The 16,516-nt window shown below is 42.1% G+C and overlaps 1 protein-coding gene across 1 annotated transcript in view; it reads left to right on the forward strand.

Moving 5' to 3' along the window:
• rngtt (RNA guanylyltransferase and 5'-phosphatase) overlaps window positions 1-15,701 on the forward strand; it is a 68,817-nt gene extending 53,116 nt beyond the window's left edge. The window contains exons 13-16 of the mRNA XM_084030085.1: window positions 1,549-1,649; window positions 6,709-6,775; window positions 13,557-13,680; window positions 15,461-15,701. Coding sequence (XP_083886211.1) covers window positions 1,549-1,649; window positions 6,709-6,775; window positions 13,557-13,680; window positions 15,461-15,627 — 459 coding nt within the window. The 3' untranslated portion in view covers window positions 15,628-15,701. The remainder of the gene's footprint in view (window positions 1-1,548; window positions 1,650-6,708; window positions 6,776-13,556; window positions 13,681-15,460) is intronic.
• The last annotated feature ends 815 nt before the right edge of the window (window positions 15,702-16,516 follow it).

A 16,516-nucleotide genomic window follows, 5' to 3' on the forward strand; every position in this document is an offset into this window, starting at 1 on the left:
TATTCAGCACATCCAACAGCTTGCCAAATTCAGACATCAGTATATTTGTGGAGGGGTAATGTAGCTTCTTTTTTTTTGACAGGTAGTGGTGAAAGTTCTTCTTTAAAGTCTTGCCATATGATAATATGCAGTGGTGGAAGTAGTATTCATAACAAAATTACTAATACCACACTGAAAATACATGCTTCATGTTCGTCAGATCTTCAAATTAAAAATACAACATGATGCTGTTGCTTAAATTCTAACAATTAACGTTTTCCTGGGGCGCCGAATAGCTCAGACGGTAGAGTTAGTTCCCCCGTACCCTCACTACAGTGGCCCCGTGTTCGAATCCAACCGGTGGCCCTTTGTGCATGTCGTCCCCCACTCTCTAATAAAGGCAAAAAAAAAAAAAAATACTTTAGAAAAAACACTTAATGTAACTTGAATTGTTACTGTAGAGTAAAGTACAATATTTGCCTCTGAGAGGTAGTGACGTACAGTACTTAAGAAAACCTGTACCTTTTCCTAACTGGATGCAATGCAAATGAACATTAGATTGTTTCATCTTTTCCCAATGAGGTTGTCCTAATCTGCTCTGAGTCACCCTGGCTCGCACTCTTGCTGCACCCCCAACCTATGTCAAACATAGTAACTGACAGTTAATATCTCTGTCCATTATATAGAGAGCGACATTCCTCGTTGTAAATCAGGACACTTTTTCATGCTCCTTTCTCTCGAGTTTCACTCCCTCGGTGCATGAAAGGAAGCGGCGCCGTCAGTCGCATCTCAACACTCATCATACATGGGCGAAGCCGGGAAGCCCTTATTTGGTCATGTGCTGTAACAACGCAGGTTCTCCTAAGGAATCCTGTCTGATTTCCACACACTTCCCATGAGTAGACTCTCTGTTACCGGGCAACCTGACAGTGACAGAGTCTGGTCATCTGTTCCCGCCTCCACACGTCATGCCTTTACATTTCTCATGTTCCACTGCACTTGTTTCTAGTCGTGCTTAAATGTCAGCCACGCATAAATAATCAAAATGATGGAGGAAAGCATGCTGTTTGGTTTCGTGTCGTATGTTGAAACTCTGAAGCGATGTGAATAATTTAATCATGTTGAACCATAATTTGTCCGCCTGTTATATATTTACATATCTATTCTTGCGTTCCCACCGTGCAATTTTCTACTTATAATGATGCTCATTTCAAATGTGGAGTCCTTGAACAAATTTCTTTAATTAGCTGGGGTTTTTTTAGCTGTTTGCACTTTGACGTTGTTGATACCAAGAGAATAATTATTAACCCAAGCTCAGTTCAGTTCTGTTCCAGATACCAACGGTGTATCATAATGGAGCCTAATTAGTTTGAAGGTTTTCAGCTCATTAAGTGTGACTGTTGCTTAAGAACCACAAATTACTCAGCCATTAATTCTAAGCCATGTTATGGGTTGACATCCACTTATGAAACCCCTGTGTCACACTTGTTCCATGAAAGCAGCTTTAATATGTATTGATCTCCAACAAATCTTGCATTTTATTTTCCATTTTTTGTGTTTTACCTGCAGAGATACAAGGCCGGGAGGTGTGATGAGATCCTTAAATGGAAGCCCCCCAATCTCAATTCTGTGGACTTTCGCCTCAAGATCACTAAAGTCGGAGGAGAAGGGTAAGTCAATGTTGCCACGGTAACGCTCCTGTCTGATGAGTCTTAAAGGCACCTATCATTTTGTGACACCCTGGTGTACTTCACACACTCTCCCATATACATTTGCTTTGTGTGTGTCGGTGTCAGTTGCCTTGGGATTCAATTCCTGTTCCAGTCACATTGCTACAGTGTGCAAACATTTGTTCCTTTCACCATCATCGCCTACATGTGCCTTTCTCTCCGGTTCCAGAAATGTCTTATTTGCTGCCATTGCCTTTTTCCCCCCCTTACTCATTTTATGTTTATCATGCTCTGCAACATAAATTATTCAGATCCTCTGGTGTTTATTCTCGCCCTCATCGTGATGAACATTAGAGCTCTGCTGAAAAACAATTCCATAACTAGAAAAGACAATCGATTCATGGAAGTCACTAAAGCCTATGGTATACAGTCATATGAAATAGAAACTGGTTATAATATTGGTAGATGTCTGAGAGAGGGAATCAGTGGTTAATTTATGAAAAGAAAACAAATTCAGAAATCTCTTTTTAGCCTTGATAGTGGCTCAAGGAAAGGCAATGTGGGTACAAACTGAAATTACCTAACAATTATTGGATGGATTACGATGACATTCTTGGTCCCCAGAGGATGAGTTGAATTCTACGTGATCTCTCTAATGCCACCAAGCAGGTTGACATTTTTTTGGTCTTGAGTTCAGTCTCAAACAGCTATTGGATGGATCACCATGGCATTTGGGACAAATGTTCATGGTGCCCAGATGATGAATCCTAATACCTTCGTTGATCCCCAGACTCTCCGGCTTTTCCTATAGTGCTACCATGTGGTGGACGTTTGAGATATTAAGCAAATATGTAATCATTGGATGGATTGTCATGGAATTAGGGCTGGGCGATATGGAGAAAATTAAATATCACAATATTCCTGTCCAAATATCTTGTTTTTGTAATGTTATTTTGGGGTACTTTTACATTTTTTGTATATTTGTTTAGAATTATTTGTAGCATTTTAGTGACAGTAAGATTTTTGATAATCATGAATATAATGACTAAGTGGGTATGGTAAAAATAGAACAGCTAGAACAGTGTGGTGGGTTCAGAAACACTTATGCCATATTACAATATTACAATATCTAAATTCGAAGACAATATCTAGACTCATATGACAGTATCGACAATTTGATATACATATTTAGTAGGGGTGTAACGGTACACAAAAATCTCGGTTCGGTACGTACCTCGGTTTTGAGGTCATGGTTCGGTTCATTTTCGGTACAGTAAGAAAACAAAATGCAAAATATAAATGTGCTAGTTGTTTATTACTTTTGTGCTTTTAACAGTAGGAACATGCACTGGTGCTAGAATGCTGCTCAAAAATATAAATACAAGTATTTAAAATATTTATTTAAAAAATAAAAATAACAGACTGTTTCTTTAAAAAAAATTCTCCATCTGATGTGCAAAATTGAACAGTTGCAACACTAAATAGTTTCAAGTTGTTGCTCAGATTAAATAACATGAATAAGGCTCAGACTGTTTTTTTAAAAACAAATCTTTTCTCCATCTGATGTGCAAAATTGAACAGGGCAGGGAGAGGCTGTTTAAATGCGGTGGGGAGCTGTGTTTGAACGTTACGCTCGTCTTTCTCCTCGTTGTAGCGATGTTCACGTGGGGGTGGTGCTGTTTCAAATGCGTCAACAGGTTTGACGTGTTGCCAGAAACATACCCGACCTCACATGAACAATGTCGGCAAACCGCTTTGCCGAAGTGTTCCCAAACGGGAGACCTTAATGTCGCGGGAGGGTCCTCCAACTCTGGCTTGTTGCCAACGCTAGCGGCATTAGCCATGACGTCCGCTACTACTGCTGTTTATTGTGTCGCGGTGTGCGCAACTGCGCATGTGCGGCTGCAGCACGCTCCACAAATGCGGTCCTCTACTTAATATGTCCGTATGGAAACTCGTTCGGTACGCCTCCGTTCCGAACCGAGCACCCCGTACCGAAACGGTTCAATACAAATACATGTACCGTTACACCCCTAATATTTAGCTTTGGTATAGAAATTCATGTCCCTCTCAGGATGCTTTGCAGTAGCTGTCACTTTTCATCATGTCACATTTTAAATCCTTTTTTTAACTACTCTGCCTGGTTTGTGACCAAAAAGCTGAAGACATTCCCATCAGCCTCAGCTGCACTTTGTGTTTTATGCAAATTAGCAAATGTTAGATGGCTAACACGTTAACACTGTGCCTAAGTACAATCTCTGCAGAGCTGCTAGTGTGGCTTGTACTCATATTCTCTTTTTTTTTTTTCTGACAGCACAATGCATATCTCTTTGCTCTGTGTTATTGTTCTTCATTGTCTGAGTACAAGACTCTCTTAGAAGTGATCTTTTTGGTCACGCTGCCTTTTCCTCTGAGAGCCAGGTGACCTCAGTGACTGTCCCAGCTTTGTAGCCAAAGTCATCTGCCACCAATCACCATCAACAGACTGAGAGGATCACAGCAAGGCACAGTCACTCATGCTCCTCCAAAGCCAGCCAGCTAGGCAGCTTTTTGACTCCTCCCTGTGCGTGGGAGAACACAGACGATCATTGTTGCCATTTGAGAACGTTCTGATATTTCCCCGAAAGATGCATTTTTGCTGGCAGAGGAGCACTCAGTCTCTCCTCAAATCTCTCCTTAGTAACTGTCTGTGAGAGAAGGAGAGAGATGGACAGACATATCGGAGGTAACAACTGTTTACTCATCAGCCCACGCAGTCGATCCTGGAGCACGTCTTTGTGTACCACTGAGGCACATACAGCCTTGCAAGTTTTATTACCTTCTCTGAAAGCAAGCACAGAGGCAGATGGTGATTACTGTGCGGCAGAGAGCGTGGAGAGTTGGGAAAGAAGGGAATGGAAGGATGAAGCAATCCCAGGAAGCATGCCAGAGTGCCCCACCCGAGTGTGAAATTGAACAGTCTTGACTATTGTATAGATAACTTGACTTATAGATAATTTGAGCCAGCAGTCGATGTGAAGCTGCGATGACTAACGGTTACATCATCTTTCGTTAGTAGTGGTCTTGAATGGCCCAGCGGAGGAGAATGGTACCTTCTGATTCGCTTGGTTTGCCTCTCCAGAGGCCAAAGACTCGGCTTCAAGTTACCTTTTTTCCTTCGGTGTCGACTCATGGGTCATTACAGCATTCCAATCCAGATTGCGTGTAAAGGTTCCCAGTCAGGTGCTATCACTTCTGACTGATGATGTAAACGCGTCAAAGTGAAGTTAACAATATATGAACAATGCTTGTATTCTTGACTGTAACTGTGAGAATTAATCTGGTTTCCACTGGTAGAGTCACCATCACATTGGGGTTTTGTGTGAAAAGTTTCAAACTGTCATCATGGAGACTCGGCATGGGTTTTTAGATGCATTACAGGGTCAACTGCAATTGAGCATATTCTCAGACTTACCTTGTCTATAGTACTGCCATACTGAAGATGAATATAAAGTGTACCTGGTATACTTACATTTTTGAAAAACACTAAATAAGGTCCTTAAACAGCTGGGCACTCTGTGTTTAGTGCATATTACCTAAACAGGAGAAAATAGTGCATTTGTTTTGGTCTATTTTCACCTGCTAATAATACACACATTACACACATTATCTGATGTATGTATTATGTGGGACAAACTCAAAATAAACTACGCTGCCCATCTTCATTTCAATGAAGGGACATGCCACCCAGAGCAATCACATATTTCCATACAGGAGCAGGCTTTATCACGCTTTGGCTACAAAGGAAATACTTTCTTGCAGGATCAATGAATTGATAGTTTGTAGACACTAACAAAAGTATAAAATACCACCAAACAAATTTCATACTTTTCTTTTACACAGTACCTCATTCTTTTGTTTTTGACATTGCAGAGTTTGTTTTTCTAAGTTTCTTTTAATGCTTCCATAGATTTCTAAATCATTTGACATATTGTTCCAGCTGTTTGGCAATACAGGTCTGATTGCATGCTGTTCAAAGGCTGCTGTGACATTTTCAGCATCTTGGGTGTTTAATGAAAACCCCCACCTTTTGCTGGAGTCTTATTTTCGTCTGCGCTCTGTGTTGTTAAGGTCTCGCATTTTAACACAATTCGTCCGACCCTAAGTCAGAGGAAATTATGCTGCAGTGTAATTTAAGACGCCCAGTCTTTCAGAACTTCAAACCCCTCAGATTGCGAGTGCAACAGCAACTTAGTATGCAGCTTGTAAACAGCGACAAAAGAGTCTGTTTTTCTGAGGCTCGATCTGCAGGTTTACGAAAGTGCATTCTGACGCACAACACGTGAGTCAAAGTATTATTAGAACAAATGACGGGAATGGCCTTGGTCTTTTGAGTCCATCACTGCATGGCTATTTGGCCCTCTTAATGGCTACTGCTGCTTCCTTCCTGCTCCAGCTATCTATCATTACACAGGAGGGGGCTGGGTTGGATGGAAAGATAGTCTCCGATTTCAGCTCCAATTGATATCTCTGAATAAGCTGAACCAGACTACAAAGCCACACTCTTGTTTAGCCGTCACTGCAGCTCAATAGCCCTTCTTATTTTTGTTCCAAAAATAGTTAACTAATATGAAGCCAGTGCCCGTTCACTCGGTCCGTTACTGTAGACCTCTCGTCTGGAAATAACAACGGGGGTTGAAGAGCAGTGGGGGTTGAAGAGCAGTGTGTGATTAAGACATCTGTTGGGTGTGATCTCTAGGAGACACAAATACATGTTCAGGGTACTAAGAAATGCACACACTCGAGATAAAGTGTTGTACAATGAGCATTTGTTCCTTTTCTATAAATGTTCTGCAGATGTATTATTGCTTTGGACTCCGAACATAATCAAACTGTAATTTTATCTGAAACATGAAGCCGTGCAGAGAGACAGAAGGGCTCAGGGAGGTGTAATCTCACGTCTCTGTCGTTCTGTTACTAGCTGGGAAATGGAAGTGGTGTAGTGATTTTTTCGCACCGTCGTTACCACTCAGATACTCTTGTGTTGAGGGTGTTAACCATGATCTTTTTGTCTTTGTAGGCTGATTCCAACGACTGTCGGCTTGCTTTACGTCGGCAGCTATGACAGGCCTTTTGCAAACATGAAGGTGAGAAAATAAATGTGTTGTTGTTTTGTTGAATTTGTCCATGTGCCAAGAAGCCAATCCCCCCCTGTGCTCCTTCAGCTTCCCTTTTAGCATGGCACAAGCTTTGGTAAAATATGTAGTTCACACTGCCAGGAATAAAGGGAATACATTAGGTTTTTCCTTGATCTAGTTCTGTGTGACATGAAGAATCGCACCAGTTTCATTGCTGTTCTCTTATTTAGGAACAGATCGTTATGATCATAAAAGCTCCTGTTTGCTGATCCACTCTTATTTCATACATGTTTTGTTCAATTGTTTACACTAGCTGCAAGTGTGAAAAATATCATAATTCCTAAGCCCTACTCGCATTGGGACCAGTATTACTTGGGACCTCTTGTAGTCTGTAATAATCGCAGAGGTGATATGCTCTACTGTTGGGAGGCGCTTATTGCAGCGAGATTGATTTTGAGGATTCTCCTGCAAACGGTCTATGGGAATACACGCCATAGTATTATATGGGTTCACACACCATTTGATGACCTTTGACCTCCGGGGGCAGGGGCCCAGTCAAGTGCACTCCACAGTATCTCATCTCTGTTGTATTATAGGAATTCACTTATCTGGGGTAGAGAACATCATAGAATGATTACAATTGTTGTGTAATTTCTATTTTGACGTACATTTCTATAATGCCATTGCACGACATGAACATTCTGCACTTTGACTAAATAATGATTGTAGGGCTTTCAATGGTCACATTCATCAGTGTTTCCCCTACCATTGTACAGGCCTGGCGGCCCGCCAGGCCAAGGAGACCTGCCGCCAGGCCAAAAAAAAAAAATCAATATACCAAAAATAAGCCACCTATCAATTCATTCATAAATCAATAATCATTTACATTAGGAGCGCCTCCGCGCAGCACAGCAGACTTGCTCCGCAAGACGCGCGGCCGCAACAATCCTCACCGCGCGCCCCCGCTACGTTCTTCTTCGTGTACGTTCTTGATGTTGTTCTGATGCCGTTCCGCCTCGTTAAACCACCACGATGTCGCTTTCTACTTTGAAAACACGGAACGTTGACACTGTATTTTGATAAGCTGTTGCACTCTTCAGACTCGTGGTGTGAGCGGAACCGGTCCATAGGGTCCATAATATTTATTTTATTACATTACCATCCATCCATCCATCCATCCATTTTCTTCCGCTTTATCCGGGACCGGGTCGCGGGGGCAGCTGCCTGAGCAGGGACGCCCAGACTTCCCTCTCCCCGGACACTTCCCCCAGCTCCTCCGGGAGGACCCCGAGGCGTTCCCAGGCCAGCCGGGTGACATAGTCACTCCAGCGTGTCCTGGGTCTTCCTCGGGGTCTCCTCCCGGTGGGACATGCCTGGAACACCTCCCGAGGGAGGCGTCCAGGGGGCATCCGATACAGATGCCCGAGCCACCTCAACTGGCTCCTCTCGATGTGGAGGAGCAGCGCCTCTACTCCGAGCTCCTCCCGTGTGACGGAGCTCCTCACCCTATCTCTAAGGGAGCGCCCCGCCACCCTGCGGAGGAAGCTCATTTCGGCCGCTTGTATCCGGGATCTTATTCTTTCGGTCATGACCCAAAGTTCATGACCATAGGTGAGGGTAGGAACGTAGATTGACCGGTAAATTGAGAGCTTCGCCTTTCGGCTCAGCTCTCTCTTTACCACGACGGACCGATACAACGACCGCATTACTGCAGCCGCTGCACCGATCCGCCTGTCAATCTCACGTTCCATCCTTCCCTCACTCGTGAACAAGACCCCAAGATACTTAAACTCCTCCACTTGAGGCAGGAACTCCCCCCCGACCTGGAGGGAGCAAGCCACCTTATTACATTACATTATTATTTATTTTTACATAATAAAAATGCGGCTGTGTGTCTCCGTCCAAAACCCGCTGCGCTCGCGCTGTCTGCTCGCACAGATCCGCTCGTGCGCACATGCGCTGATGCAGGTCGAGTGTTGTCGAGAAATATAAGCAGAGACGGTGCTCCTTAAAAACAACATCACGCCATGTGTGTGTAGTATTAGGACGTGATGACGTATGTACAACCGGCCAAAGCCCGTTTGCCCCCCCTCCCCAGGGGGGAGGATTGTTTTTGATAAGATGTGGAACTTTGAGTTAACTGCTGTTGAGTAAACCTATAACTTATATTTTACTTGATAAAATAAGACAATATATGCACTCATATGTCGTTGTAGTGTTTTACAGTATCTGTAGCTATTAATGTGATGCTCATCATTTTCCAGCCATATTTTTCTGGACCATTTCCATCAACCAGCACCTTAATAAGTCACTCTCTCCTTGTGATCTTGAATACACTCTGGTTGAACAAAAATGTTGAATGCAAATATAATAATTGCAGAATTGCAGACTGCTTGCTGTGCCACCTGACTTAATCCAACTGCACCAATACACCATCCCACGCGTCTCGTCTGTTTAGGGTTTTTTCGGTGGGTACCACCGGGCCTGAAAAAAATTCTAGGGGAAACACTGTTCATGCTTTAGAATCACAGTAAATGAGTGTTGTTTTTGACACTGTTGTACCAGATTCCCATGGATCAGCCCTGGGCTCTATACATGAACAAGGTAGTCTCTCTGTATGCTGCTCGTTCTCTAAGCTCCTTCTCAGGGAAACAGAGCAGCAGCCCTGGGGTCATCTCACTTTGCCTTTCATGTTGCTATTTTTGTTGTTTTTACAGTCGGTACAAGTATGAATATGCTTAAAAAATGGTAATTGCATACCAGAACAGGACACGGTGATTTGTGGTGGGTTAGTTTGCAGCCTGCGGGGCACCATGGCAGATTTCATATTTATTGCCTTGCTCGTGGGCATGTTTAGTAATGTCCATGTGTCGATTAGATGTGATTTGGGGCACATCCAGGTTCTGGCTCTTTCAAAGCAAATCAAAACAACTTTTTATGTAATTAGAGAAAAGTCGTAATCTTCATGAAAAAGTGTTTTATTGGCTCAATTGTTTCCAATTTGTCTCCCGTTGGTACCTACAGCGAATGATGAAAATGGATTTTGGAAGGGAGCTCTCATGACGATTTATTAGCTCAGCCTTTCGAAATGAGCAACTGACATCTAGTTTGGCTCTGCCTGAAGGGAGTAAAACGATCACAGCTTCAGGCCAAAAAAGTAAAATAAGTGAAAACTAGGCTTGTTTTGTTTCATCTGTACTAAAACGATGTGTAAGAAAGGACGAGATCCAACGTGCTGATTAGCAAGCTTTACTGGAGCTGGTAGGTGGCTTGCTCTTATTCTAGGCAAAGCTAATGCTGGCTGTAGCTTCATAATTATCATACAGTGAGGATGTTATCACTCTTCTCATCAAGCTTAAATAATGTTCAGTGTGCGCTCACTTCCTGTTAACCTCCAAATAAAGTGGTAGCTGATCTTGTTGCCTCATTGTGCCTATTGGAAGTCATGTAAGCCTCCCCTTTCAATATCTCACTGACTAATTTGTTGAGTAGTTGTTATCAAATCTATAGAACTGATGGCTGAAGCAACAAAAATGAAACCCAAGTTGTGACGTTGCACTTATTTACACTCAGTAATTCATTATTTCACTAGAATTAGCTAAAGCCTGGGAGAAGTAATGGCTATTGATTCCCCATCTAGGTTTAGTTTCACCACTTCATGGAGTCTGCGGCCGTTGCAGAACTCTATGTGGCCTGCTGTGAGTACAGCTCATTAATCATAAATTATTTGAATGGTGCCTGACAGATCCAGTCACCAGAGACGCAGATAAGAGCAGCTCTCTGTCAAAGACCAGCTGCTTTGATGAAGCAATGAGAGTTTGTTAGTTTGCACTTCACCTGCTGAGTGCTGAAATGCCTTTGACGCCCCCCCCATCAATGATTTCCCCAATTTGTATAAATATATACGCATCATTCAGTGAGAGCGAAAAAGTATTCTTCTGTTTCATCAACAGAAACACTTTCTGAGTGTTTGAATATGTTTTTCCCCCTCAGCTTTTTGTAAATTGCATAAAATGTGGGATTGAGAAGCACAACGAACAATTACGAATCAATTCAAAGTTTGGGAGGTAAAAACACGATTCTCTTATTATTATTCTTATTTATGACTTCTCTATTTCAACTGCCAAAATTGACAATGTGCACAGCTCTCCCTTCATTTGCCTCAATTACACTTTATTAACTTTTCTCCTCAGATGTGTCCTCAGCTCTGATGCGACAGCCGATCTGACCGCATGAAATAATTATGAATTGTTATAGATTTATTCACCAGAGACCCATTACATTGTCGCTTGTGTAACGTGTGAGGTGGATATTCTAGCTTCACAATTCACACTGTTCGCCAAGTCACTAATTTGAGTTGTCTATAATTTAGCAGGAGCTGATATTAATGGACAGAAGTCATCTAATGTATTCTGTTTGAAAGCATACCGAGAATTGAACGTTAGTTCCCATACCGTCCATCAGCCATGCTCTGTTCATGCTCCTACGTTTGCATCTTATATTCACTCCCCACTTATATATTCTTTCATCCACTTTCCCGTTATTAAAATGGACCCGAGCGCTGCTGTGTTGCAGACCTGGAGGTTGATCCTGATTAAGTCTGGAATGAAACAAAAATACGTTCAGTCTTTGTGCATCGGAGTGGAAAACAAAGCAGCTACACAAGGAAATAACAAACTTTGAATCTTTGCTTGTCGCTGTCTCCAGAAGCTTCTTGTAATAAACTGTAGCAGTAACGTGGCAGTCCCCGCAGATCCCAGTATTTGAAAAAGATGCAGGTTGACTTTCTGTGTTGAGCCCTGGCAAGTAATAGGTCATATGCTTCCTGATAGGCATTTCTTTATTTTTATTTTGTAGAATGCCAGGCTGATTTCTGTTTTTCTTTCTGCACAGACACATCTAACACATCTAAAAAAAAAAAGTGCAGACTATTCCTTTTTAAAAGATTATTTTCAGTCTTTTTTCTGTAAATGCTGAGTCAATAATGCTGTGAACTGCAGCCTTTTGCATTTCTTATTTCCTTATATGTATATTTGTCCAAACAAGCCACTGTTACAAGTGAACAAGCAAAGGTTTCACACAAGAAGCAGGCAATAAACAGGACTTTCTTTAAAAGATGTAAAACTGTAACGACTGACGACACTACTTTTAATTCTTGCCAGTATTGTTTGTAGCTTGCAACAAACAAGTATTGGATGGGAAAGGCAGGACAGTGCAACACTGGCTGCTAAAGAGTTCCCCTGCTCAAGTCCCTGATAACCGGTGGCACACGTTCGCTGGCATAATGAGACAGATTTGAACGGATTAAGCACCAAGTGGTGATGGAAAATGGCAGCCAACGTGTCACCCTTCACCAGCAGGAAGAGATCCCAGTCTGTAGCGGAGCGTCCTGCCTGCCTGAGCTGCCCTTCACTGTTCTCTGGCAGCTTTGCTGTGTGCAACTCTAGGAAAGCTTTGTGAGCCTGTCGCTCCTTTTGACCGTCTGTTCTTCTCCAAATACAGAAACGTTTGAGATCATAGAAAGATGTTGTGCCGATAAATCTGCATTTTAAAATGATGACAGTGACTAATTGGGCATTCTCATGAGTTACGATTCAAGGTCGTTGTCTGAAATCCAATAACCAGCGTCTCTTTCGCGCTCTTTCTTCCTCACACACTTTCTTTGCTTCCTGTGTGATTTCGACCCCCCACTGTGAGCCCAGATGCCCCACACTCCAGCAACACACAAGCTCTTACTATGTATTTTCATGTCTTGCCAAACACTGGTGCTTTCCTGGCATTGATGGTCACTGTCGGACCTTGAAGGTCACACCGAACACCGCAGGTCAGCCTTTTTGTCTCGAAGGGAGGCGAAGGGAACCCTTCATAACCCCTTGTGTAAACACATTTTCTGTCAAAGCCAACGGTTGCAATGGATTAACGCAGCGGCACGTTTTGATTTAGCATTTTCCAAGACATGAGAATCCTTTCCGTGAGTCCCTCGACAAATAAACAACAGATGCTCAAATGTCTCCTTTGACTCACGATCTGAGCACGATTCTTGATCTCCTGCATCGTGTCGTTTTCCTATTCTTCGACTGTGTTACCGTGTGCTCAGTGGTCCGGTGTCAGTAAATCAGTATTCATTTTGGTTATTTGTTAAAGGATTCTATCAAGAAGTCTTTAATTTTAAAATCTTCTCTCACATGGCTTCTCAGAGTAGAAAACAACTATTAGCTTTAGTACAACATCGACATGACTTTTGATACCTCAAAGGGGTAATGCGTTTGAAAACGCTGACTTCTCACTTCCATTTGTTTATTGCCAATTTAAAGGATACCGGCGGATTCTTTCCCTCCCACTGTTAAGAGAGGTGAAACCAGCAAATGTGTTTGCTGCAGGCAAACTGACATGATGAATCAACGTAATTCATCATGCTGAGCTTAAAAACGTGCTGTATTTTTTAACATTGTGTGTGCATCTAAACAAGCCATCCAACACTCCCCGAAGCTTCACTCTCCCTCTTAACTGCTGCTGAACGTGAAAGGATCAACGGCAAAAGGGAAGATAACATTCTGCAGCATATTGATATTTTACTTGAAAAAACAGCAGTTACATGTGCCAATCGATGCCAACTGTTAGGATTCATCAATGCAGCAGCAAATCTATGAAAATGTCTCTCAAAATACATGAGAGGGTTTATCATTTTCACTGGCAATGGTGGCAGCAAGAGGAAAACACAATCACGCCGGTGTCTCGCTCACTCCATGTTGTAAAAGTGCAAACCATTCATTCATCTGTGTCTTCACAGGCCACGAAGGAGCTAAAACAGTATGACAACAAGATCATCGAGTGCACCTTCGCCAGTAACACCTGGGTGTTCATGAGGCAACGGGTGGACAAGAGCTTCCCCAACTCCTACGAGACAGCGATGGGTGAGTCCGTCTCTCTCTGGCAATTATTTATTAATAATTTATATCTCGCTGTCTCCGTGATCTGAGGGGATAACAACCAGTCAGCCTGCGGTTAATGGCTTTACTGTGGCCTTGGGTTTGGTTCCCACAATACTCTTGATGTTTTATTCATCTTTTCTTTAAATAAAAAGGCATTTGCTGCAAAATCAAGTATTTCAGCATGAAATGAAGCTGCACTGATTCATATTTCTATATTGAAATTGAAAAGCATTCACCATAGCTCACTGAGTTTTTTTCGCACCTTTCAGCTCATTGTTTTGGTTTTACGAGCACTAAACGCTACAGAGAAGCTCAGGTTACAACATACACAGACTAGGAGAATGACTTCAGTATCTGCTCAAGTAGACATTACTCCTCTATAACTTTATACTGCAAAGTTGTCTGATTTAATACCTTTAAAGTGTCAGAGTTTCACTGTTCAACAAAAGGAAAATGGAGTGAACAAACCTTTTTTTTCCCTACATGTGAAAATTACACAACTACAACAGCCTCTTCAGGGAAAACAAAGAGAGAGCAAGACTGAGATAGAATGCAAAGATAATAGTTTACCACAGCAACACACCTTATTTGTGTATAGCACTTATCTAACAGTGCTATACACGGTAGCACATAAAGCACAAATTGAAGCAATAAAATGAGAAGCACGCAGGCGAGAGAAAATACATTGAATGAATTAATTGAATTGATAGAAGATAGAAAAGATCGCCCTGAAATATTACGCTTTACATCCTTAGGCAAACCTTTTATCTGGATGGCAAAAAGTACCTTTCATCTAAAATCCAGACTGATAGAATTGCTTTTCTCCTCAAGCTCTTAACAACAGTGAAACTAGTACACACTCATCTGTGTGGCGTGGTCAATGCATTGGCTGTTACCGTGGTTACCTCAGTTACCGTAGCTTTGCCTGTTAAGCTTTGCATTGTGGAATATCACATACATTTACAGTAATAATTGTTGCTAATCCATCAGCATTTAGCTTGCTATTATTGATTTTGCCAGCTGAATTTTACCTCGGCAATTGTAAATCACACTTTGAACTTGGCAGAAGAAGAATAAAACCCATCAAACCCACCTTGCTTAGCCTAGTGTTCCCACTCTTCCAACTCTGATTTCGTCAAAATAAAATTACACAGTTCGATGCGAAAATATGCTGGCTCTATGCCGTGTTTCTCTTTGTACTCGTCTAACTTAACTGTGCTCTCACTGAACGACTGTTGCTGAGCTACGAAAGTGGGAGCAAACTTTTAAATTGGGTCTGTAGATCCCATACAAGTGAAGATTTAGCAACTGGATTGCTGATTGCTCGCATTAAAGAATGGATTTTTGGCAGATTGAGGTCAAAAAACTGAAATCTTACTATTAATATTACTCTGAACGATGGATCCTCGACATTGGAACAGTCCTGCGGCAGTTTTCGATAACATAACATCCTTGAATGAAGCCGCTGAAGGAGCTTACCTTGGTTTTGAGAGACAGACAAAGTTGCTGTGTGTTTTTATTTCGTTTTCTAAAAAAATAAACCACCTTTCACACTCTGTAAATGTCAAGAATCTCTACAGCTCCATACACACCGTTTCATGTGGAATAATTCAAAGTTTGATAGAGCTACACTTGGGGTTTAGCAAATAGTCGAGCATTCATTTACAAATATACTTTTTTTGTAGTTATACAAACACATTTTGAAGTGTTTCAGGATGCAGGGTTTCTTACTTCCTCCTGTGTTTGTCGTTTCTCTCCCCAGCTGTGTGTAAAAGCATCCAGGAGCCCGTCACAAAGGAAATCCTCTTGGAGTACGTGGACCGCTGTGCTCAAGGAGTCCAAGCCCAGAACCGGAAACACCCACCAGACCCAGACTCTGAGCTAATGCCCCCTCCTCCCCCAAAGAGACCTAACCGGGCCATCCCATAGCCCACAGCGGGACTGCTCTACAGTTACAGTGTACTTCTACATCACCAGCCACATCAACGCCCCCTGCCCCCCCCCCCCCCTACAGAAAACTGACATTTTTAGGCTTTCGTACTCTCAGCACATTTGCTTAATCAGCCTGTACATGCAAGGAGTTCAGAAACCTTGACTGACTGCCTCAACGTCATTAATTTACCCTGGAGACTTATTTGTAGCTTTAAATGCTGGTGTTCTTATTAAAATGAAAAACATGATGCTTAGTTTAATTATTATTATTTTTTTCCCTATTTATCTTTTTTAAAATCTGAGCTATTTATCTAAAAGGACTTTGTTGTGGCTACAAAGCGATGAGGACCTTGTTTATGTTTTGGCAACTAGTTCCTGTATTCAAGGAGGAGTATTCATCATAAATGCTCAGTTTGCTGTCTGAATGCATTTAAATGAGGAAACGACACTCGACATTATATTTTGCAGCATCAGAGACATCACTTGGAACAGGAAGCTGCATGTGTTTTGACTTCAATTAAGAAAATCATTTTTCTGCCAGTGTTCGGCCCTACGTTAGGGGTTTCCAACTGTTTTATAATTAAACAACACTGTTTCATGAGATTCTTGCCCAGAGGAAGGCCTTCTGTTTGGAGGTGTCGTTTTAAAGGCCACATGGGTGAGCAGGGAGATGACATGAGATCACATAGTCTCAACAAACTGCAAAGGACATAACCTAAAGCTTCTTGTTAAGTTGAATAGTTTTAGTGCTCTTTGTGTCTGAACTCTAGTGGAGGGATGAACAATAGAGCACAAATGGCTCAATACTCTAAAGGAGAGTGTAACAAGTTTGGGTAAAAGGCATTGAGTTGGACTGAGATCTGCTAGTTAAGTTCCATATAAGGGT

The sequence above is a fragment of the Eutrigla gurnardus genome, assembly GCF_963514095.1.
Source record: "Eutrigla gurnardus genome assembly, chromosome: 16".
Taxonomy (NCBI): Eukaryota; Metazoa; Chordata; class Actinopteri; order Perciformes; family Triglidae; genus Eutrigla; species Eutrigla gurnardus.